This window comes from Dama dama, chromosome 6 (assembly GCF_033118175.1).
Source record: "Dama dama isolate Ldn47 chromosome 6, ASM3311817v1, whole genome shotgun sequence".
Classification (NCBI taxonomy): Eukaryota; Metazoa; Chordata; class Mammalia; order Artiodactyla; family Cervidae; genus Dama; species Dama dama.
This window is the reverse complement of record NC_083686.1, coordinates 13,540,356-13,563,093: the sequence shown is the minus strand read 5'-3', so window position 1 is coordinate 13,563,093 and position 22,738 is coordinate 13,540,356. Positions and strand designations below refer to the sequence as shown.

Below are 22,738 nucleotides of genomic sequence, written 5' to 3'. Positions count from 1 at the left end.
AGAGAGTTCGAATCATCTTCTGAAAAATGGCAACCCCAGTGCTACCCCACACACCCTGGTACTCATTCTCCTGATAGACTGTATGTTCCTGACTTCTTCACCCTGCACCGGAATGTCAACAAATGAACACAGACATTTGTCTCTTTCTGCTTGTAGGTGCATCCCCATTGCCTAAGACTATGCCAGGCACAGGACCATACACCTTTGTTGAATAAATGAGTGAATATCACATCTGAATATACTTTTGTATGTCTAGATGATTGCTCACGTGCCTGGGGCCCTGAACTAGAGGCTGGCCTCTGCCCTCATTGGAAATCACAAAATAACGCTCCATTTATCACATTGATTTAGATGCCAGTTTGGGGCTCATCACATAGTCCCAAAGTATTTCCTCTCCAACGCCTGAGGGACGAAAGAGCAAACCCAGTGAGCTTGTGTCACTTTATTACAATCAACAAATCAACAAATAGCATTTTGTCCCTCGGGCGCAGCACAGAAACACCAGCCTTACAGAAGGATGACCTGTGGCAGCACTTTATGTTTTCCCATGTGACCTGGCAGGGATATGAGGCCAGGGGCGTGACCTTCCTTCCAGCACAAACATCCCTAACTCCATGAGACTCACAGGCATGTGCTGGAGGCTAGGTGTTTGACTCACTTATTTATATATTCATTCATTCATTGGCTGCACTCAGGGTTTTTTTTTTTCTTTTTTTAAACCTTGAGATAAAATTCACATAACATAAAATTCACCGAGCACTCAAAGAGAAGAGGTTGATGGAGGAAGGAGAGAGAAACAAGGGAGTTAGCATCTTTGACACCTCCTGAGTGCCAGGCGAGTAGCTCACTGGCTCCTCAGAGTGACCCTGGATGGAAGGTTGTATTCTCTTCTCCGTTTTATGCATGTGGAAAAGAGGAGTGACTTACCTGACCAGGAGGTGGCAGGTCCGGGATTTAAAAGCAGACCTGTTGGATTTGTAAAGTCAAAGGGTTGTTCAGAGGTCTAGTGAGATGCAGAGTGGAAGGAGAGTCACCTGTTCATCTTTAGTAGCTTCTGTTCTCAGCAAGTTCCTGCATGGATACTGCATCTAGGGGGCACTGTGAACTCTCTCTCCGAGGGGTGAAAACATACCCACTAAGAGGGAAATGATGCCATTTGCAGCAGCACTGATGGTCCTAGAGATTATCATACTAAGTGAAGTAAGACAGAGAAAAGTGAACATCATATGATACTGAAAGCAGAAACAGACGCAGGATAGATGTTTTCACGATGTAGGAAACAAACATGGCTTCCAAAGGGAAAAGGGAGGGATAAATTGGGAGATTGGTTGGGGTCGACATACAGACACTAGTATAAAATAGATACTGATAAGGATCTACTGCATAGCTCAGGGAACCCTACTCAATACTCTGTAATGACCTATGTGGGAAAAGAACCTTAAAAAGTCTATATGTATATGTATAACTGACTCACTTTGATATACAGCAGAAGCTCAACATTGTAAATCAACTATACTCCAAAATATTTTAAAAAGGAAAAGAACAGACCAGCACCCCAGGACCTGTTTTAGGGCGGGAGGAAAAGGCTGACCTGGGGAGCCTTACCCAGAGTCCACACTCACACAGAACCTACTCCTGACGCCCAGGTCTCTTTCCAGTCTTCAACCAGATATCAAAGGCCAATGGACCTTGTGGTGTCTCCCAGTAAAGCCTATTGTTCAGTTGCTCAGTCATGTCTGACTCTTTGGGACCCCATGGACTTCCCTGTCTTTACTATCTCCCAGAGACTGTGCAAACTCATGCCCATCAAGTCGGTGATGCCATCCAACCATCTCATCCTCTGTCGTCCCCTTCTCCTCCTGCCTTCAATCTTTCCCAGCATCAGGGTCTTTTCCAGTGAGTCAGCTCTTCATATTAGGTGGCCAAAGTATTGGAGCTTCAGCTTCAGCATCAGTCCTTCCAATGTATATTCAGGGTTGATTACCTTTAGGGTTGACTCGTTTAATCTCCTTGCAGTCCAGAGGACTCTCACGAGTCTTCTCCAGCACCACAGTTTGAAAGCACCAATTCTTTGGCACTCAGCCTTCTTTATGGTCTCTCACATCCGTACATGACTACTGGAAAAACCATAGCTTTGACTATATGGACCTTTGTTGGCAGAGTAAAGCCCATAATGTGCCCCGAATCTCATTAAGGTTTGAGTTTCACAGTCTTCTTGGGTGTTTAAGTCAAAGCCTGATCCTCAGTGTGAACTCAGGTCTGAACCCCACCCTGTTTTGCCTTTGCCAGTGGAGACCTGCAGGTCACGGGCAGCGGCCACTGTCCCTACAGCACTGCGCAGAAGGCGGTGGGCAAGGACAACTTCACTCTGATCCCTGAGGGCGTCAACGGGATAGAGGAGCGCATGACCGTGGTCTGGGACAAGGCGGTGGTAAGGCGGCGGCGTCTCCCCCTGGAATGTTCTAGAAACACCCTCCTGGTCTTCCTGGCCCATCGAAGCAGTGTGTTAGGCCCTTCTGGTTCCTAAATTTCCTTTCTTGCTTCAAGGGAGAAGCAGAATGTACCAGGATGGCACATGGAAAACAGGTGGACCCTTAGGAAAGCTTGAGGAAACTTCCCTGGTGGTCCAGTGGTTGGGACTCCAAGCTTCCAATGCAGGGGGCATGGGTTCAATCCCTGGTCAGGAAACTAAGATCCCACATGCCTCGAGATGTGGCCAAAAAAAAAATTTCTTTTTAACTTAAAAAACTTTTAATTTAAAAAAAGGAAATCAATGCGAGCCCTGTAGCATCCTCTGCGTGTGCAGATAAGACAGCAGCTGTCTTTTAGTCTTTAAGGATGAAGATATTTTGTTTTGTTTTGAGCCACATTTTAGTCCATGTAAAGATAACTTTGTAAAGCGTGTGTGTGTTCGAGGTTAGGGTTGAGAGCAGGGTACAGAGACTTCCTGTTCCGCAAGGAATCCCTGGGTCACACCTCGATCACTCGCTTGAAACAGTAGATTTTTATTTTCAATTATACTTGGGCCCAGTGAAACTGATCAGATGTCAGGATGGCCATTTGGAAAATATTAACACACCTCGGAGTGGTTAATTACATCTCCTCCGCTCTGATGAAGCCAGGCCCCTGGCACTCTTTCAAGGTGGCCTGGTTTCAGCGGGCAGAGGAGAAGAAATTCCGGAGTCCTTACAAGGATGCACATTGGCTGCTTTAGATCTGTGCTGTCTGTCCCTTCTGATCCTACTGTGAGCCGCTCTTCTCATCAGCGGATCTCTGCTTCAGGCTACTGGCAAGATGGATGAGAACCAGTTTGTCGCTGTTACCAGCACCAACGCAGCCAAGATCTTTAACCTGTACCCCAGAAAAGGGCGGGTTGCCGTGGGCTCGGACGCGGACGTGGTCATCTGGGACCCAGACAAGGTGAAAACTATAACAGCCAAGAGTCACAAGTCGGTAAGTCCTGGTTTATCAGTGACGCTCCTGCCTTGAGTGAACGGGTTTTGCTCTGCGGTCATTTTAGGAGCCTCTGGTTAAAAATGATTCATGAATTTTCTAATTAGAGTGTGATCTGATATCTGGTATGACTGTCATTCCGATTTCTCCTCTGGTTGGAGAGATTGGGAGAAGGGTTTGAAGCAGGCTCAGCTGAACTGTTCTAGCATCTCTCTCTCTCTCTCTCTGCTCTCTCTCCCCCTCGTCTGTTTCTCCCTCCGTCTCCGGGGTTCCTGGCAGCATTCTCAGCTGACTCTGCTGTTAATACTATGTGGGTGATATAACCTGAGCCTCATAGGATTCCCCAAGTGAGGAATGCCACTATGGCATTTAACTGTCCTTCCACTAAGAAGACAACAGATTATACTGGGCTGAGTGAGTGCGCAGTTGGCTAGTTTTGACTGGAGTTAATGATTTGCTTCTTGTACTGCTTTTTGGCATTTACAATCCACATTTATGTTTCAACAAAATTATAAATTACTGCCTAGCGGGATCACTTCAAAACACATTAGATGAGCAAATGTTGAAACTGAAAACAGATCATCTGCCTGGGTCCTGGGAGGCAGTGGCCACGAAGAATCTAAGGCGTAGTATTAGCATCTACTTATAGAAAATCAATCTGATTATTTCCCTGAAGCCCTGAGTCCACACCTAAAAACCATCACAAACACTAAGGCTAATTCCAAATCAATATAAAGAATCTATACCTTTACTATGAGATAATGAAAGAGCACTTGGAACAACAGAATGGGGATCAAATTCCTGTTTCAAAAACAGTCAAAACTGAAGAGTTCCATAAATGCAATTTCTTCTATGCTAAAGATTCAGTAGAATAAAAATATCAGTTCTAACTTAATCTATAAAGCTGAAGTCATCTTCTCATAAAATGTAATGGAGTTGTTTTTTAACTAGAAAAACAGGGTTCCTGGATGGAAAATGTGAGAATAGCCAAAACATTTCTGAAAAAATGAAAGAACCAGTGCTAATCAGTCCAGTTATTATAAAGCTACAATCATCAGGATAGTTCGGTATTAGAGGATGAGAAAAGGGAGCCACGCCATAGACTGACCACATACAAGAATTTGATTTCCGACCAGGGAGACAGTTGAAATTAGACAAAGACAGTTATTCAGTCAATTGTGTTTGAACACTTGGCTCACAGGGCTAGACCTCTGCTGTACTCTTGACTGCAAAACAAATGGAAATGGGTCAAAGACTGAAATGAAATGAAGTTATGAAAGGCATCAGGCAGGTGCCTGATGAAATGAAAATTTAAACATGAAACCCGTTTTTAAAAATGATCATTTTTGAAGGTGGGAAGACCTAAGCAAGACACAAAACTTAGAAACTATGAAGGAAGACTGGTCTGTTTGACCACCGACTACATACAAATAAAACCAAAGGAAAAAAAACCCTTTATATTGCAGCGGGTAATAATACTTATTACTTTATATGACATCAAAAGGCAGAAGATGAACAGGGGAAGTATTGGCAATACAAACAAAGGGAGAAATTTTTTTAATGTACTTTAATTTTTACTTTAAATTATGAAAGTATGGTTACACATTTACAGGAGACTTGGAAGATACAGAACAAGGTTACATATAATTACACTATATATTACAGTTACTTTTTTAAAGTAGATAAAATAAGATTTTTAGTTGGAGTTTCAACATCAAACTCTTAACAATGAATAGAATGAATATATAGAGAAGTAGAAGGATATTGTAGACCTGAAAAGCACTATAAACTATTTCAACATAATTAATATTTATACAATTTTCACACAAGAGTAGGATATAAATTCTATTCAAGCTCTCATACACAAATTTTTTTAACATTGAATGTGTCCTTTGAAACCATTAAGGAAAATACCAAGAGCTTAATAGAACAAGGAGCAAAAAACTCAGTGACACGAGAAGAAATACACAAAGGGTTGCTATTCATTCAGAAACAGACCTGACCTTACGTGTAATTAGCCGAATACAAATCACTGCTGTAAAATGCTGTTTTCACCCGCCCCAGTGATTGGGATGCAGGGGTTTAAGAGGACAGAGATGAGGTCTGACAAGGAGGCCAGCCGACTCATGGGTTTCACTGGGAATGGAAAATAGCGCTGCCTTTTCAGAGGGCAAATCTAAGTTAAAATCCATTTACGTGTTGGCCCAGACACCACGTCTAGGAAGATGTTCATATATGCCTGTGTGAACACCCATGTGTGTTTATCGTGCTTTTTAGCAAAAGCAGGGAAATGACCCTCATGTTTGTCCCTGGAAACTGAATAAGTAAATGATATTATGTCCCTGGTGTGCTGCAGTCCCTGGGGTCGCAAAGAGTCAGACATGACTGAGCAACTGAACTGAACTGATTATGTCCCTGGGGTGGAGTCCAGTTCAGCATTTTAAGGAATGTCAAGACATTTTTAACCCATGAGATGTGCTGACAGGAACATTCTCGGAGGTAAGAAGAAAAGCAAAAGTGAAACCTGTGTGCAGAGCACCTGGAACACGAGATAGTTATGCACATACAGAAAATATCTCGGGGCCCAGCATGGAAGTGACGACAGTTTTATAAATAATAGTCGTTTGTACGGTTTGAATTTTTACTTTGTTCATGTAGCACCTTTAAGTAATGAAGCAATTCTATTAGCTTCTAAAACTCTGTGTGGTTGTGGAAATTCCTTGGTTGTCCAGTGGTTAGGACTCTGCATTTTCACTGCCGAGGCTGTAGGTTTGATCCCTGGTTGGGGAACCAAGATCCCACAAACCACACTGTGTGGCCAAAAATTAAAAACTAATAGTAAAAAAACAAAACCGAAAAAGCCAAAACTCTATGTGTTTGTGAAATACAGAATGTGACATTGTGGGCAATTTAACCTGAGCCTCAGAAGAATTCCCCAATGGAGAAATGCCACTCTGAGGCAGGGTTCTCAGTCTGAGGGTGAAGACAGACCTGCTTTTTAAAATGATGTATCTTTTGTTCAATTGGAATTTTTACTGTCTACATGACCTACTTTTTGAATGATCAGAGAGTGTGGCTGGTGTTAGTTATATTCACTTTAGGAGTTATGAAAGGAATGCGTTATGTTTTAAGGAAATGATTTGTCTTTCAAACTATTTTTTAAAAAGACAGAAAAAATAAAAATGACCTTACCCAGTGTTGGAGGGGATTTCATAGACATGAAATCACTAAGTAGTCCCCTGTTGCCTCGTGTCAATTCATCTGATGCCTTCAGAAAATTATTTGGCAGTGTGCAATGAATGCCTTTCAAAAACTCATTTCCCTGTGACCCAGTAATTTAATTTTAGGAAACCATCCTAAAGAATGTCTTTAAAAATGAGACCCCAAATTGTCCATGTTAGTCAGAGTGGCTGCATTTCCTAACTCCAGGGACCCCATTCACATTCAAGATCCCCAGAGGGTATTAGTTAGATTGTATAAAACCACCAGCAACATGTAAGTTTAACAGTGAGGGGCTGATTATACCAATGAAAGAGCGTACAAAGGAATATTGCATAGCCCTAAGGTGTTTTCCAGAAAGAATAAACACTGGAAGATGCCTGTAATAGCCTGTGTAGCAGAATCACCCTCAGGATGAACAGGGCTCATGCAGAGAAAAGCCTGGGGAGCTGATTAAACCCCGTGGTTCTTGCCCTGCAGGCCGTGGAATACAACATCTTTGAAGGCATGGAGTGCCACGGCTCCCCGCTGGTGGTCATCAGCCAGGGCAAGATCGTCTTCGAGGATGGCAACATCAACGTCAACAAGGGCATGGGCCGCTTCATCCCCAGGAAGCCCTTCCCCGAGTACCTCTACCAACGTATAAGGATCCGGAACAAGGTGACGGGGCAGAGGGCCCAGGGTCTCTGCCCGAGCTTCCCTTCCTCCTGTGTAGGAGGAGGGAGCCGAGGACTGGGGTCGCGGCGCCATCACCTTTGCCGGGGTGGAGGGAAGTGGGTGTGAGGTTGGGGTGCTGTCACTGACTCAGTGGGGACCTGCTTGTGTCCCTGGCCACATGCTGTCTCCCAGGACCTACAGCAGACGCCCACAGACCCCTGGCCAGCTCTGAGCCCACTGGCAGGCTCCCAGCCTCCCACCTAATTCCCTGCAAGTTTTAGCTTCTCTGCTCAGGGCTCTGTACCCCGGGGCAACCCTCAACCCATGCAGAGGGCTGGGTGCCTTGCCCTATTCACTTCTGGGTCTCGGCAGAGGTTTGCTTCAGTAGTTGTTCTGAGCCAGTTGCCCATAGGGGTGACCCTCTCGTCCTCTCTCCTCCTGTCTGGGATCACCTTCCAAACAAACTACCCAACATCCCCTAATCCACAGTGAAGATATGGCTTCGGATGCCCCCAGTCCACGGTTCAGGGGTCTTTGTGGGGGTGTCAGGGAGAGTGTTTTCCTCTTGGAAATGGCTTTGGAGTTCTGCAGGAAGTTCTGTGTGTGTGTGTGTATGCATGTGAGTGTGTGCGTGCCTGTCTTTATATGAATATGTGTTAGATTGTACGTATGCACGTGTGACATGTGCATTATATGTGTGTATTAGTGTATATATGCAGGCATGTACATGTGTAAATTGTGCATATGCATGTGGTGTGTGTATTATGCCTGTTTGTTAGTGTGTATCCAGGCTTGTGTGTGCGCATACACATATGTGTGTGAATTATGTGTATATGTGTAGTGTGGTGTGTGCATGCATAGACATGTGTGCACACATGTGTTTTCGTGTGTGCATTTAGGTATGCCAGTGCATGTGTATGTGTGCCTGTGTGTGGCGTGTGTACAAGCATGTGTGTGCATACTTGTGCATTTCCCAGGGAGACCACAGGTCACTCTTGCACATGGGAATGCATATGTGCATCTTGTTGATCAGTTGCTCTTCTCACCCCTCTCTCAGGTTTCTGGGTTGCAAGGGGTTCCCAGGGGCATGTATGACGGGCCTGTGTACGAGGTGCCAGCCACACCCAAATATGCAACTCCCGCTCCTTCTGTCAAATCCTCGCCTTCCAAACACCAGCCTCCACCCATCAGAAACCTCCACCAGTCCAACTTCAGTTTATCAGGTGAGAAACTACAGCAGCCAAGGCTCCCCACCCTGCAGCAGCTCCCAGCGCCACGAACTCCTAAGAAACGGAGCCAAGGCCTCAGACACTCGAGAATCCAAAGATGGGAGTGGGGGATCCCCTCCTCCCTTCCTCCTGGGGTTGTGCAGAAAGCCGAGGGGGTCCACGGGAGCAGCATAGAGATACATGACCCTGGTTTATGATGAATATGCGTAAATTGTCAATGTGCTCGTCCTTAACGCACTTGGGTCCATTTTACATTCTTACCCATGAAGCTGAGCATGGAGCGGAAGTCACAGTAGCTGCCTTTGCTGGGTGTATCTTCTGGGTTGGATATTTAGCCAGCCCCATCCGTGGTGGTTTATCACACACTCTAGTAACTCATGACTGTTCCAGCCTCACAACAGCCCTGTGTGTAGAGTCATATTATTCCTACTTCTTTAAGGAGGAAATTAAGGCTCCAAGACATTCAGTGTCAAAATGCCAGGGCTTGATGTTCAGCGAATGTGTGTGGACAAAATCCTAAGTTTCCATGGTCCCTCAGCCTTGCTGAAGGTTCTTGGGACGCGTGTCTGCAATTTCATCAGCTCACCACACGAGGGCAGGCGTGCCTGTATTGGGACCTTGGAATTTCGATTGAGGCGTTAGCGTGGGTCACTTGCTGTGCCAGGGACTAGGAAGATGGTGATGAATAAGACATGGCTGGGCAGCCTCAGTCCAGTTCAGAGGTCAGCAGACTTCTTCTTAAAAGGCCAGATAGTAAATATTTTAAGTTTTGCGAGCGAAGAGGCAAAATCTAAGGCCATTAAAAAATGCAAAAACTACTCTTAGTTCATGGGCTGTACAAAAACAGAGTTGAGTTTTGCCAGTGGGCTGATTTCTGGTCCAGCAGGGGTGAAGGGCATTTAAATGGAAAGGCAGTGTAGTTGGCAAAAGGGAGGATGGAGGGACAGAGAGAAGATACCAGTTTAAATACCAGTTTAAATTGTGGGGGTGACAACCTACCACAGTAATTCAGAGATCATGTAACGGGGGACGTGAATTAGGGGATCCCTCAATCCAGACCTTCTTGCTTTCCCTGAGCCCATTTGCCCTGGAAGGAAAATCTGACTGGACCCTCCCCACAACACTCCTCCTCCCCAGCATAATCCAGCTTTCAATATTTATTTAATACATATTCATTGAGTGCCGGCACTGAACGTAGTTCTGGAATTTAAAATCTTTAACTGCAAGAGAATGCATGAGATTAGAACGGATGGTTAGCTTTGCAGATTTAAAACAAAAAAGGCTGTCCCTACCTCCTTGCAGATCTGCCCGTTGGAAACAGGGTGGGTAAATCCAGCTCTGAGTGTTCACACACAGGCACACATGCATGCACACACATGCACATACATGTGCCCCCACATGTAACACATAAAACACGTTGGGGACGTGGGACTCTGGGGACGGACCACTTGGGGCTAGAATTCTGGCTTGTCTGCCCTCCACTGGTGCCCCTGCAATGGGTGACCTGAGCCTCAAATTCCTCATCTGTAAATTGGGGGTAAAACAACACCCCCTTCACAGGACTGCTCTGTGCCCTGAACTCAACAACATATGCTAAAGCACCAAGTCTGTGCCTGCACACAGTAGGCAGTCAATAATTGTTTGTCCCCCTGTTTTAGGCTTCCCTGATAGCTCAGTTGGTAAAGAATCCACCTGCAAGGCAGGAGACCACGGTTTGATTCCTGGGTTGGGAAGACCGCCTGGAGAAGGGATAGGCTACCCACTCTGGTCTTCTTGGGCTTCCCTTGTGGCTCAGCTGGGAAAGAATCTGCCCGCAATGTGGGAGACCTGGGTTCGATCCCTGGGTCAGGAAGATCCCCTGGAGAAGGGAAAGGTTACCCACTCCAGTATTCTGGCCTGCAGAATTCCAGGGACTGTATAGTCTATGGGGGTGGCAAAGAGTCAGACATGACTGAGTGACTTTCACTTTCACTTTCCCCTGTTGTAAGAACATGAGGCCAGACAAGAAAAGAGAACAGGGTGGTCAGTGCTGCAGGAGGGTGGCCTCGGGGCCTCGGGGGGCATAGAAGAGAGAGCAGTGGACCCCGTGGAGGTCAGGGAGCCTTCCCAGTGGTCAGCCTGGACTGCAGGGTGGGGAGGATGGAGGGCTGGTCAAGACAAGGGCTCCATGTCCCAAGGGCATGACGTGGGGACATGACCCGAGAGGGCAGGAACAGCCGGTGGAGCCGGTGTCCACAGATCTCCGAGTGACTGGCCGTGTCTCTTCCCAGGAGCCCAGATAGATGACAACAACCCGCGGCGCACCGGCCACCGCATCGTGGCGCCCCCTGGTGGCCGCTCCAACATCACCAGCCTCGGGTGAAGGCGAGGCGTGGATGAGCCAGAGTGAAGGATTCTGGGAAGGACGTCCGCCCCTTACCCTGTCAGTGTTTGGAAGCCCACAGTTGTGTTTGGTACTGATGGAGGGGGGAGGGAGATGGAATGATGTTCTTTCCCTGTTCTTGGTTTAGGAAGCAGTGGTACTAGTGTGGTGTGTTTGCTTGGAAATCCCCCGCCCACAGTCGTGTGTTCATCCGAGTCCACCTCAGAGCATGGCGTCTCCGCAGGCCCCTCCTTAGTGAACACAGGTTCTGACCTTGTCTTGTACTGTCCCCCCACTCCTGACGCCACGGGCTTCACGGTTCTCCGAGTGGTTCCCCTGCACCCCTCTAGCTGTTCTAGGATAGTTGATGCATGTTACTAAGTTATGTATGCGAGTCCGTGCGTGCGTCTGATGGAAGTCGGCCCGAAGACCCACGTAGACACGAAGCCCAGACCTCAAGCCCTCGCGGGGGCGGCAACTCCAGATCTCTCACAAGGAACGTGTGTCCTCATCGCCCCACCCCACCACACCCGCCGTGAGGTCCTGGGTGGGTTCCCCCAGGCCAGAGAGCCCGCCAGCCCCAACCGCTTACCGAGAAGCCGCGCCCACGTCCGTGTCGGGAACCCTGGTCTCCGTGGCGCCGCTAGCTCGCCATGTCTTTCCGGTCCGTGTGTGTCCTTCCAGCCAGCTCCGGACTGCGGGCCGAGCCAGGTTCACCCTCAGAAAGGGGTCTCCCGCCCGCGTTCGGGGCTGAGGACCGTGGGACCACGGCTGCTCCCGGTGCCCAAGTCCTGGTCCCTCCAAGGTGGATGATGAAGCAGTCGGATTTTTAAAGTTTTGTACATAGTTTTCCTTTGTAATCACCCCCATTTTTACTTAACAACTGACTTATTGTGACTCTTATTTCCGAATTCAAAGCTTGTGAAAAAATAAAAAATCAATGGCCCGTTCCCGGACTGGGGTTTTGGCATTTAAGTGGCGGCTGGTTGGGCGCACATGCTTGGAGCGTCTCCTCATGGTAACCAGACCGTAGTGCTTACTTTAAACAAGGACTCGTTAGGTGGTGGGGGAAACAGGGGAGGGAGCAGAGGGAGCCGGTCGTGATTTGGGGAGTGTTAGATGCTGAGACCAAGGACAGGAAGAGGAGGAGGATGGCTGCAAAGGGCCGACTTCTCCAGTGCAGACACTCTCACTATAGCCAGTTTCAAGCTTAACAACAGGAAGCCTGTGAGTCTGCAATCCATACACCAATCCGGTGTCCAGTGCTATGCTACCCATCCCAGCACAAATGGTCACTCGTGTGCCAACTCCCCTGCATTGTGACATGGACCTCAGGCCTGGGGACCCAACACCAACGTGTCCCATAGCAGCTGGGACCAGGACACCAGAGCCGACCTACAGTGTGTGGATTGCGATATGTACAGTGAGGGTCAGTGCATTTAGAATCATTGGCTTCAAGTTCTCCTCCAATGACTTCAACTCATGAAGCAAGAGAGCAAGAAGAGGATTCCTGGACAAAAAAAAAGGCTTCTACTAAATTGAAATTTCCCTCCTCCCTCCTTCCCTACCTTTTTACTTCCACCAAGTATCTAAGGAGTGCCTGTTTTGTACTAGACATCGTGCTAGTGAGGGGAATGTAATGAAGGTCAGATATTATTACCCAAACTACACACCATGCCAATTGCTATAAAGGAAGCATTTTGCAAGGAGCAGAGACATTATCTCCCACTCCTCATGTCTCCATAGAAGGAGAGGTGCCCACTCTTTGGGGGGGGAAACATGGGGGCTCTCTTGGCCTCTTCCTCACTCATTCTCCCCCAGTGGAGGGAGAAACTACCTGATTTCTTCCCTGAAATGAGCGTGCTAACTGGCTCCCTTCCTCCATCCATGGAGATGACTGGCTTCAGGAAACACACTCCTCGGATGTGAATTTAACCACAAAGTTAGTGATGTTCACCAGGTAACCCTGGGAGGCTATGGGTTTATCTAGGATCTGGGTTAGGGGCGGGTTGAGTTGTGTTCAGTGGGGATGGACATATGTGCAGTGGAGGTGTCGCCAGCCATCCTGGCACAAATGGCCACACTCCCGTGCCAACTCCCCTGCATTGTGACATGGAGCTCAGGCCAGGGGACCCAACACAAATGTGTCCTATAGCACCTGGCACCAGAAATGCACCCAGACTGGAAGTGTGCCCAGCAAGGAGGAGAGGCCAGTGTTGCAGAGCCAGAAACTGGTCCATGGACATCTCTCAGCCGTCAGATGCAGCAGTAAGTGGAGCAACGTTAGAACAAAGAATTTCAGGAGTGGTTAGGCAGTTCACTGACCTAAAAAATTATTATTTTTTGTATTTGTGCTTTTGTGGAATTCAAAAAGTTTTAAAAATATAATTTGTTCTGATCTCCTCTCATTCTGAATATACATTCACTCTTACATCTTTTGTAATTTTATTGGCTTTTTAATGAAACTCTCCCAAATACACAAGTTTCAGACACCCTTCCATCTCCCCACCCCATCTCTAATCCCTGCCAAATCTGGGTCCCCTTACCACTCTTCTGTTGTGGGGGTGACCCCGTGGAAGAGGCTTGTGACTGGGGCCATGTCTGTGTCTATGGAAGGAAGGGGTGGGCAGGTTTAGTTCAGAGGAATGTAGGAACAGGCTCTTTGTGGACACCAAGTCCCCAGTTTGGCTTCACCAATTAAAAAGCTGATATGCAGATCTGTGTAGCTGCTCTGCCTCAGTCTCAACTGGTTCCAAACTTGGATGAGAAATAAAGAGTGTCATCTACCATCCCCTCTCCCATCCCAGCAACAAAACATAGAGACAGATCTCAAGAGCGAAAGAGGAGGGCCTGATAGTGTCAAGGAGGGCAGGGGAGGTTCTTGAGGTTGTGAGCCAGCCCTGTTGAGATGTGAGCATGGCTAGGAGCTAATGAGGCAAAGGGGATGGGAGGTGGAAGAAGTGTTCCCGGCAGAATGTCATGTGCCAAGGCCATGTGGTAGGCGGGGGTTGTGGCCTGCATGAGGCCAAGAGAGGAGACAGGCTGGATGTTGGGTATGGTGAGGGCATCAGCTGGGCTGGAAGGGTGGCTAACACCAGACCTCACCAGACCCGTGGTGTGTGTCCAAGATTTTGTTTTTTTTTTTTTCTCCTAAGAGCAAGGGATCACCACTGAAGAGCAGCAGCCAGATCTGTGTTTTAGGAAGTGTGGACAGGTTAGAAGAGGGTGGTCCGGGGCAGAGGGAAGAGCAGGAGCAGTTAGGAGGCTTCTGTGACAGCAACAAGATCAGCCCTAAGGTGATGAGAACAAGACAGACCCCAGGCTGGCTGGAGGAATCCTAGGAGTCTGTTGAGTTTGTATACCCCTTGGCTTCATCCCAGCAGCTCAGCTCAGAGAGGCTAAATTTGCACAAAAATCAATCTGCTAAACTTGTCATTATATTATCACTCATGAACCCCTTCCATTTCAGCTCCTTCTGTCACTGTAACCACCCACATCCTGTAAGACCTGGGGACACAACCCAAACGGAGGGAGGGTGGCTGGGTCCCCCGGGGTCTTCTGGCCGCTTCTGTCTCCCCTGGCCCAGGGTGTGCTGTGTTCATGTAGCTCAGCATCCGGCCTGAAAGCCCTCCTCCACACCTGGGTGTCCCCCAGCCTGCACCCACCACCGCCAAGGGTCCTGTGGCTTCCGGAGTTCCACCTTCCGTTCTGATCACAGAGGCAATTCCATTATGAAAGACACCCCCAGAGTCAATCTGGGATGTGATGAAAACAAAGCCCACAAGCCTTTACGGAGAGTAACGTGCCCCACACTGTGCCAAGCGGTCCAGCAGCCTGTGACATGTGACATATTCCCTTGGGTTAAAGAAGCTACATTTAAGCAAAATCATCACCCATGCAAGATAGGTAGAGGTTGGTTGCTTCTTGTGATTTTCTGAGGATTCTGGTGCTGCCGGGGCGTCTGCGTTACCAAACCCTCGTCGCCAAATCAGACATTCCCAACATAGGAGGCATTTGCCTCCAGACTGCCTCTGGGCACAGGACCCATGTGACAAAAGCAATTTCTATGTCAACGAGGTTCTCAGCCAACTGCAGGAAGGAAGGCATCGCTTGTTACAACTGCAGAATAAGGTAATGTTTTATTTAGCCACAAGAGGGAGCTGCTGGTTAATTTTGGAACTCCACTGGGTGCCCAGTCAGGAATTGAGGACGCTCTGATGGTAGATATCCTTAACAAATGATGCAAACAGCGTGGATTCCTTCTTCTGTTAAGGAGCTGCTCTTTCCTGACTAAGAGAGACTAATCTGGGTTTTAAGAGATAAAACTTCAGACCACAAATGGTCGGTCCAGAAAATCCCTGAGACAGGAGCTCCTAGAACCTGAAGCCCACTGTGTACTGGGAATTTGTGGAAATACTGAACTCTCATCCCAGATGCACATGGGGCTGGCACTCTCTGCGTTAGGTCAGAGGATGATGCCCACTCCAGGGATCATCTGGTGGTGTTTGGAGACACATTTTGTTGACACAGTTGGGAGTGTTCCTAGCATCTGGTGGGTAGAGGCCACATGTGTGCTAATTCTCTTTAGTCATGTTCAACTCTTTTGCAACCCTGTGGACCATAGACTGCCATCCTCCTCTGACCATGGGATTCTCCAGGCGAGAATACTGGAGTGGGTTGTCATGCCCACCTCCAGGGGATCTTCCTGACCCAGGGATTGAACCCGCATCTCTTATAGGACTCCTGCATTGGCAGGTGGGTTCTTTGATGCTGCTAAACATGCCATATTACACAAGATAGCCCCCATCCCCAAAGAATTTTCTCATCTCAAATGTCTGCAGTGCCAAGATGGACAATCCCTGATTTCAATGAAAAGAGCAATTTTCTTTCCAGGTGGGAATGGCCTCTCCTGGCAGTGGTTGGTCTGGAAGCTTCTGGATATTCCCAGCATCCTCTGGGAGAAGCATGTCTCCTTAGAGGAGGGCAAGCTGTCTAGCAGAAGGCCTCATGGTTCCCAGCGGAAGTCTTCGGGGTGGGCAAGGCCTCCCTGCATGCATGTTCAGTCGCTCAGTCGTATCCTACTCTTTTCGACCCATGGACTGTAGCCTGCCAGGCTCCTCTGTCCATGGGATTTTTTTTCCAGGCAAGAATACGGAGTGGGTTGCCATTTCCTCCTCCAGGGCAGGGCCCCCTACCTAGCCCTTTAAATGTCTCCAACAGAAGACACTGCTGCAGGTGTCATTATGCCTCTATGGGTCCTTGAGTCCCTGGGGTGGGTGAGGACAGGCCTGCAGGCGAAGGGTTCCATGGTCTATGTCATGGGACCTGAGACTCAGATCCCCTTATGGAGACCAGGGCAGAGCCGCCAGCTAAGCCCAAAGAAGGGAGTGGGTCCTGGTGAGAATCCGGGTTGGCCAGTGGTCACGGTGCGTGGCCAGAGAAAGTGGGGGTGATGAAGATGCAGGAGAAAAGCCATCGGACCCAGAGACCACCAGCAACGCCTGGTGACCCTTCACCAGCGGCAGAACTCTGTGAGGCGGCTGGAGAGCAGAGGCCCCCAGGTGGGACTGAGACCACCTAGCCTCAGCGAGGGCAGGTCTGGGGGGCATCAGGGCTTGGCGGAATGGGAGGTTATAGAGGGTCACGAAGGAAGGGCTCCCCAAGGAACTGAGCTGCGTCTCAAAGCCAAGGAGACACAAAAACTTGAAAAGATGTGTTCCCAACACCAGGAGCTTGTCACTTTCACAGGCGGTAGGGTCTGCCTTACTCTTTTAGGCCTTTCCTGGGACTCTGCCATCCATTCTCCAGCCCTGCCCAAGCCAGTGGGCAGAGGGAAGACCCCATCAACGCCCCCGCCCCCTGGTCCTCCTGGGGGAGGGGCAGGCAGGCTTCAGAGAATGCCCAGGTCTTCAGGACCTGTCCCGAGCAGCCTTAAGCTACAGATGGCTTCTTCTCTTTAGCATCTTCTTGGAATTCTCGCCGTCACCAACTTCACTTTCTTGCTGGCTCAGCCTTTTGCTGCTTAAAAATAGGGAAGAAATGCAGCTGGTCAGAACAATGATTCCATGTCTGTCGTGATGCAGCCACGCATCCAACCTGACCATGTGAAAAGGCAGTGATGGGCCGTCAAAACAGCTAGCATGTTGACATGGGCTTAAGAAACAAAACTCCTAGCTCCCCTGTGTTTGGTGGGAGGCCATCTGAGCGCCACAAGGAACAGGAAACCCATGCTCAGAGGACTTTGGTACCCCAGGACAGATCCACCCTATCACAAATCCTGAAGTGTCTATACCCAGCAGCCCTGGTGAGGCCTGGGATTGCTGCCTATTCTGGCTGGATGCTGAGGGGCTGGGGAGATGGGTCAAGGCCAACCCAGCCACTAACAACAGCAGTAGTATCCCATCATCATCCCATCCCATCATCACCCATCAGTTCCTGGACCTGAGTCAACAGTCAACACCTGCCAAGAGATGCTGGTTTCCCCGCCCAGGTTTAGGAGACCAACAAGGGCCCCATTGTACCTGAGCGATCCTGACATGGGCCCCCCCGAGGCAGGGTCATCGTCCTTGGGACCCCCCATGTCCCCTCTCTCTCGGGGTGCTGGCTTCTTCCTTTTGGTCCTCAGGGGCTTCTCTGCAGAAGACACATGAATCAGACGCTGGCTCTGGGGAACTTCCTCTCGGCCCCACACTGCCCCAGCCTGGCACTGTTTGAGTAGCTCTGGGGGACAAGTGTGCGCTCCGTACCTACCGCTCTCAGATCTGCTTAACTCACACGGAAACAGATCTCGCGAAAGGTAGGAGCTTGCCCAAACCCACGCAACCGGGAGGTGGCTGACCCAGGATTCAAACCCAGTTCTACTGTTTTTCCCACACCCAGCCAGCCTGGCAGCTTCCCGAAGCACTGAGGAACACAGCGCTGGCACTGTAGCTTTTATTTTCATAGACCCCTGTGATCTCTTTTTCTAAAGTGTTTCCCCAAATTTTTGAATTTTGTTTTTTCAGCCATGCCTCGCAGCATGGGGCTTCCCTGGTGGCTCAAATCATAAACAGTCTGCTTGCAATGTAGGAGACTCAGGTTTGATCCCTGGGTGGGGAAGATCCCTTGGAGAAGGGAATGGCACCCCACTCCAGTATCCTTGCCTGGAGAATTCCATGGACAGAGAAGCCTGGTGGGCTACAGTCCACAGGGTCACAAAGAGCTGGACACAACTGAGCACATATATCCCTCCCTCCTCCACACAGCATGTGGGATCTTAGTTCCCTGACCGGGGATCGAACCCATGCCCCCTGCCTGGGAAGTGCAGAACCTTAACCACTGGACTGTCAGGGAAGTCCCTGGCCCTCTGTGATTTTACACACCTTCTTCTTGCCACAACACCTGTGATGTCACTGAAGTTTCCACTGGCAGGGGGAGAAAGACTAATGATTCCCATCTCACAGATGGGGAAATGGAGTCAGAGATGAGAGTCAACTGCTGAGCGGACTTACAGCAGGTTGGAGGGCCAGGGGTCCAGCGGGCATCCTAGTCGAGCCTGCTCATCTACAGACAGGACACAAAGCCCAGAGAGGGTACGCATAGTGCCTGAGGCCACACGCCGGTTAGCGGCAGACCTGGGGCTAGAACCTATATTCCTGCTCAGACAGCCTGCAGGGCACCTCCTCCTATGACTCACCTGAGAGCACACGTTTATTTGAAAATAATTTGCTTTCGGCAAGAGGTACCCGGGCCAATGCTGCCAGCTCTGAGATGAAGTTCTGTTCAGCTTCCTGGATGTGAAGAGAGAGTGTCAGTGGGGCCTCCCTCTGCCGTGCTCTGCCTCTAAATCCCCTTCCAGCAGATCGAGGTGGATGTGCTGAGAGTGAGGACAGGAGAAAGGAGAGCATTCCCAGGCGGAGCATCCTCTGTCTCCCCGAGAAGCATCCAGAGAGGCCTGGAGCAGCCGAGGCACATGGGATGCAGGGGCAGCGGGCCATCTGTCCTCACTCATGTGGGCCGTGGGTCCCACTTTACAGATGAGAATACTGGGGTGCAATGGACTCCGTGAAGGCAGCACAGAACCAGGATCTAACCCCTCCTCTGCCTGATCCCTTGGGTCCTCAGTTTCCCCATGTGTAAAATGCCAGGAGTAACCCACTCTTGGCTGTAGATGAAGGTAAGGCCCTCAGCTCAGAGACTGTCTACAGGAGGCCCTCAGGGAACAGGGGTCACCACCCTGGCTATCATATCACTGTTGTTGTTACAGCCACACTGCGGTGAATACTCAGGTGGGTCAACGCTGTGCTCAGCGCTCCCTTTCTGGAATATCTGATCTCTTTTTAAGGGCAGCGGCTTTGCTTTATAGCTGTACCTTATCATCTCACACCAAGGAGATTCTTCTGGGATGAAATATCCACTTTACATCATGAAATATGAGCGTCCTGAATGTTCTAGATAAAGTGCAAGCCTCGGGCCCAGCAGCGCTGCCTGAATGATGCTAAGGTCAGCCTTGACACCCCAAGGGCCACGTGGTGGCGATCCGCACAAGGGAGGTGCTCCTTCTTTTCAGCTCAACAGACAAAGCTGATGAGTGGTCCGGGCCTGGCCCCAGGCTGGGCGCTACAGACCCGGGGGGAATCGAAGTTCATCATCTAGCTGCAAGGCTGATGCGTCATTAGCCCAGGAGACTAGCGGAGGTGGAGGGGGTCCCGAGCAGGGCGTGATGTCCCCACGAAGGCTCCTGTGCTGACCCGTGACCACGAGCTTGGCCTTTCACTATTTCCACTCCCCTGTAAACCACTGCCCACGTGGCACGGGCGCCTTTTCACAAGTTGTACCTGTAGCTGGGTCTCAAGCTGGGCTTCCAGGTGGTCCATGACCCTCGCCTTCCGCTTCCGCGCATCACGGCGGGTCCGCTGGTGTGCGGTGAACTGAGCCAGGAACTTTTTCTGCTGCGCCAACATCCTGCGGGAAGGAACGCGGGCCGTCGGCGCTGCTCTGCCGGCGGGTTCATCAAATCCAGCGCGACCCGCCCCCCGGGACCTGCTGAATCAGGGGAACTAGTGACCGATAGCCGGCCTGGAAACCTTCGGGAGAACAGAGAGGAGAACCGCCATCTCGATATGATTTACTGAAGCCATGCGAGCCGCGGTTGCAGCTCGACTCCCTCTGCCCCGCGGCTGACTCATCAGAAAAGCAGATGCCCTCTGATGATGAACACTGGGGAGTTTACAGAGTCTCACACACAAATTTTTCACTTGATCTTCAGGGTGGTTTGGTGATATCCACAGGACAGAGAGGTGAAAATTTCGGGAGAAACTCGGGGGAGGGCGGGGGGCAGCGACCCTGAGTCCCACAGCTGCAGAGAGTTTGGGCTGCAAGTGGCATCTTCCTAGGAGAAAAATCATTTAATTCCGGGGTGTGGCGAGGGTGGGGGAATGGGTGAGATGGTCCTCTGAAAGCACCCATCTTTGTTTAAAATTTCAGAACTGCCCTAGATCCTCCCTCTAAAACAGAAGGCTGAGTTTCCTAGAAGGCAGAGTCTGAGAAGTCCCGAATAGGACAGCCTCATTGCTGCAAGTGGCTGAGGACAGAGCTGGGGCTGAAGCAGGGTCACTGACCTGGAGACAGCCCCCCACCTCCCTTTCAGGGGCAGAGACCCCCTCCCCTCCTGCTCTGAATACCCTCCCCTCCTCAGCAGACCTTCCTCTGGTCCTCAGCAAAGGGGAACATTCAATTCCATCCACCCTCTTTCCATAATTATTCTGTCTTTGTCTTTCCCTTCTTATGATTGATTTTCTGAAAGGGGCTGAACTTCTAGACCTGAAGGCAGAAGCCACCTTTAGCATCAGCTGTCCGTGGATTGTCTGTGAAGGCACGAAATTCCACCAGCTCTTGCTTCATGCTCTTCCTTCTACCAGTAATATCTTTCCCTCTTTTTTTGCTTTTTCTGGCAAACTCCTGTTCATCCTACAAGACCTTGTCATCCATCCTTCCGGCCACTCATTCATTGATTCACAGAAGTATTTCTAGACTTCCAGGTGGGATGCTGGGTTTTAAAGACACAGCTGTGAATAGCAGACTCATAATCTCTGCCATCATAGGGCCCTACTTTGAGCTGAGGGGAGGGAGGGATATCAGACAAGTAACTATGATGCAGCTGAGGTCAGGGCTCTGCACTGTGGTCTCTCTCACACCCTCAAAGAGGCTGCATTTCTTTGCTGGGGCTGCTCTAACAAATGACCCCAGACTAGGAGGCTTCTAACAACAGAATCTATCTTCTCTCATAGAAGAGCCCAGAAATCTTCAGTCAAGGAGTCGACAGGGCTGTGCTCCTTATGGAGGTTCTAGAGGTGAACCTGTTCCCTGCCTCTTCTGGTGCCTGCTGGCACCCCTTGGCTTGTGGCTGCATCACTCCAGTCTCTGCCCCTGTCGTCACATCATCTCCTCTGTGTGTGGTCAAATGTCCCCCTGCTTCCCTTGCCATCAGCCAGGGTGATGGCCTCATCTCAAGATCTTTAACATAAATGACATCTGCAATGATGCTTTTTCCAAATAAAGTCACATGTACGGGTTCCAGCTGGGCTTCCTAGATGGCTCTAGTGGTAAAGAACCCACCTGCAACGCAGCAGGCATAAGAGACACAGGTTCAGTTCCTAGGTCAGGAAGATCCCCTGCAGGAGGGCATGACAACCCACTCCAGTATTCTTGCCTGGAGAATACTGCATGGACAGAGGGACCTGGAGGGTCCTGTCCATAGGTTCACAAAGAGTTGGACATGACTGAAGTGACTTAGCATCTATGGGTTCCAGAGCTTAGGACATGGACCTTTTGGCTTCCCTGGTAGCTCAGCTGGTGAAGAATCCGCTGATTCCTGGGTCGGAAAGGTCCGCCGGAAAAGGGATAGGCTGCCCACTCTAGTATTCTTGGGCTTCCCTGGTGGCTTAGCTGATGAAGCAATGCAGGAGACCTGGGTTTGACCCCTGGGTTGGGAAGATCCCCCAGAGAAGGGAATGGCTACCCACTCCAGTATTCTGGCCTGGAGAATTCCATGGACTGTATAGTTCATGGGGTCACAAAGAGTCGGACACGACTGAGCGACTTTCACCTCACTTTTGGGGACCCCTGATCAGCCCGCTACAGAGGCCAGGTGGCTTCTTTCTCTGAGCAGCCTCAGTCCCACACCCACCTTGTCCCTAGTCCTGGTCACTCTCGACTGTCATCCAGCCGACTATCATCTCCTCCATGGGCCTGGCTCTTGGGAACGCTGGGAAGTGACAGGATTGCCCGGGAAGGAACTGTGTCCCCTGATTAGAGCAGGGCTTCAGTCTCAAGGGCTGGGGAGCCACGCGAGACCCTGCAGTCTCGTGGGTCTGGGAGAATCTGAGACACGGCTCTCTGGTGTTTCCTGCGATGCCCTGGCTGCAGCACAGGAAGCAGGAAGGCTGAGTGAGGGGTCTGGGCAGAGGCTGCAGCTCCAAACCAGGAGGGTAGTGATGAGGACCTAAGACAAGAGAGCCGGCCGAGGACAGGGTCACCTAGTTGAGTGCATCAGCTCGTGGATGCCTTATGTGGACGCAAATTCGACTACGGGAATGGATATTTCAACAATATCCATTTGAAGGAGTTCTGATTCTAGAACTGTTTGAATTTCACATTGTACCACGTGCAGTGCCAACGTCTCTGCCAAGACAGTGCTGACAGCAGTGATGGACATCGGTGCCCTGGCCATGTGCCGGCCTCAGTGTGAGAGTTTTGCAGGCTTTGCATGGCTTATCTGACAGCTATACATCCGTAACAACAGGGGCTATGACAACTCTGTTTTACACATGGGGAACCT

The 22,738-nt window shown here is 49.8% G+C and overlaps 2 protein-coding genes across 5 annotated transcripts in view; one reads left to right on the top strand and one right to left on the bottom strand.

The window, feature by feature from the left end:
* The window catches only part of CRMP1 (collapsin response mediator protein 1), a 63,753-nt gene extending 51,892 nt beyond the window's left edge, over positions 1-11,861 (top strand). For both annotated transcript variants that reach the window (XM_061145162.1, XM_061145163.1), the window contains exons 10-14: positions 2,290-2,431; positions 3,283-3,453; positions 7,153-7,332; positions 8,387-8,552; positions 10,829-11,861. In XM_061145162.1, the coding sequence (XP_061001145.1) occupies positions 2,290-2,431; positions 3,283-3,453; positions 7,153-7,332; positions 8,387-8,552; positions 10,829-10,920 (751 nt within the window). In that variant the 3' untranslated portion in view covers positions 10,921-11,861. The remainder of the gene's footprint in view (positions 1-2,289; positions 2,432-3,282; positions 3,454-7,152; positions 7,333-8,386; positions 8,553-10,828) is intronic.
* A 3,183-nt stretch (positions 11,862-15,044) lies between these two features.
* The window catches only part of EVC (EvC ciliary complex subunit 1), an 86,594-nt gene continuing 78,900 nt past the window's right edge, over positions 15,045-22,738 (bottom strand). The window contains exons 18-21 of one of the 3 annotated variants that reach the window (XM_061145531.1): positions 19,737-19,863; positions 18,596-18,689; positions 17,442-17,553; positions 15,045-16,941 (exon numbers count right to left, since the gene is read on the bottom strand). In XM_061145531.1, the coding sequence (XP_061001514.1) occupies positions 16,857-16,941; positions 17,442-17,553; positions 18,596-18,689; positions 19,737-19,863 (418 nt within the window). In that variant the 3' untranslated portion in view covers positions 15,045-16,856. The remainder of the gene's footprint in view (positions 16,942-17,441; positions 17,554-18,595; positions 18,690-19,736; positions 19,864-22,738) is intronic. The other 2 variants (XM_061145532.1, XM_061145533.1) reach the window with 2 other exon arrangements.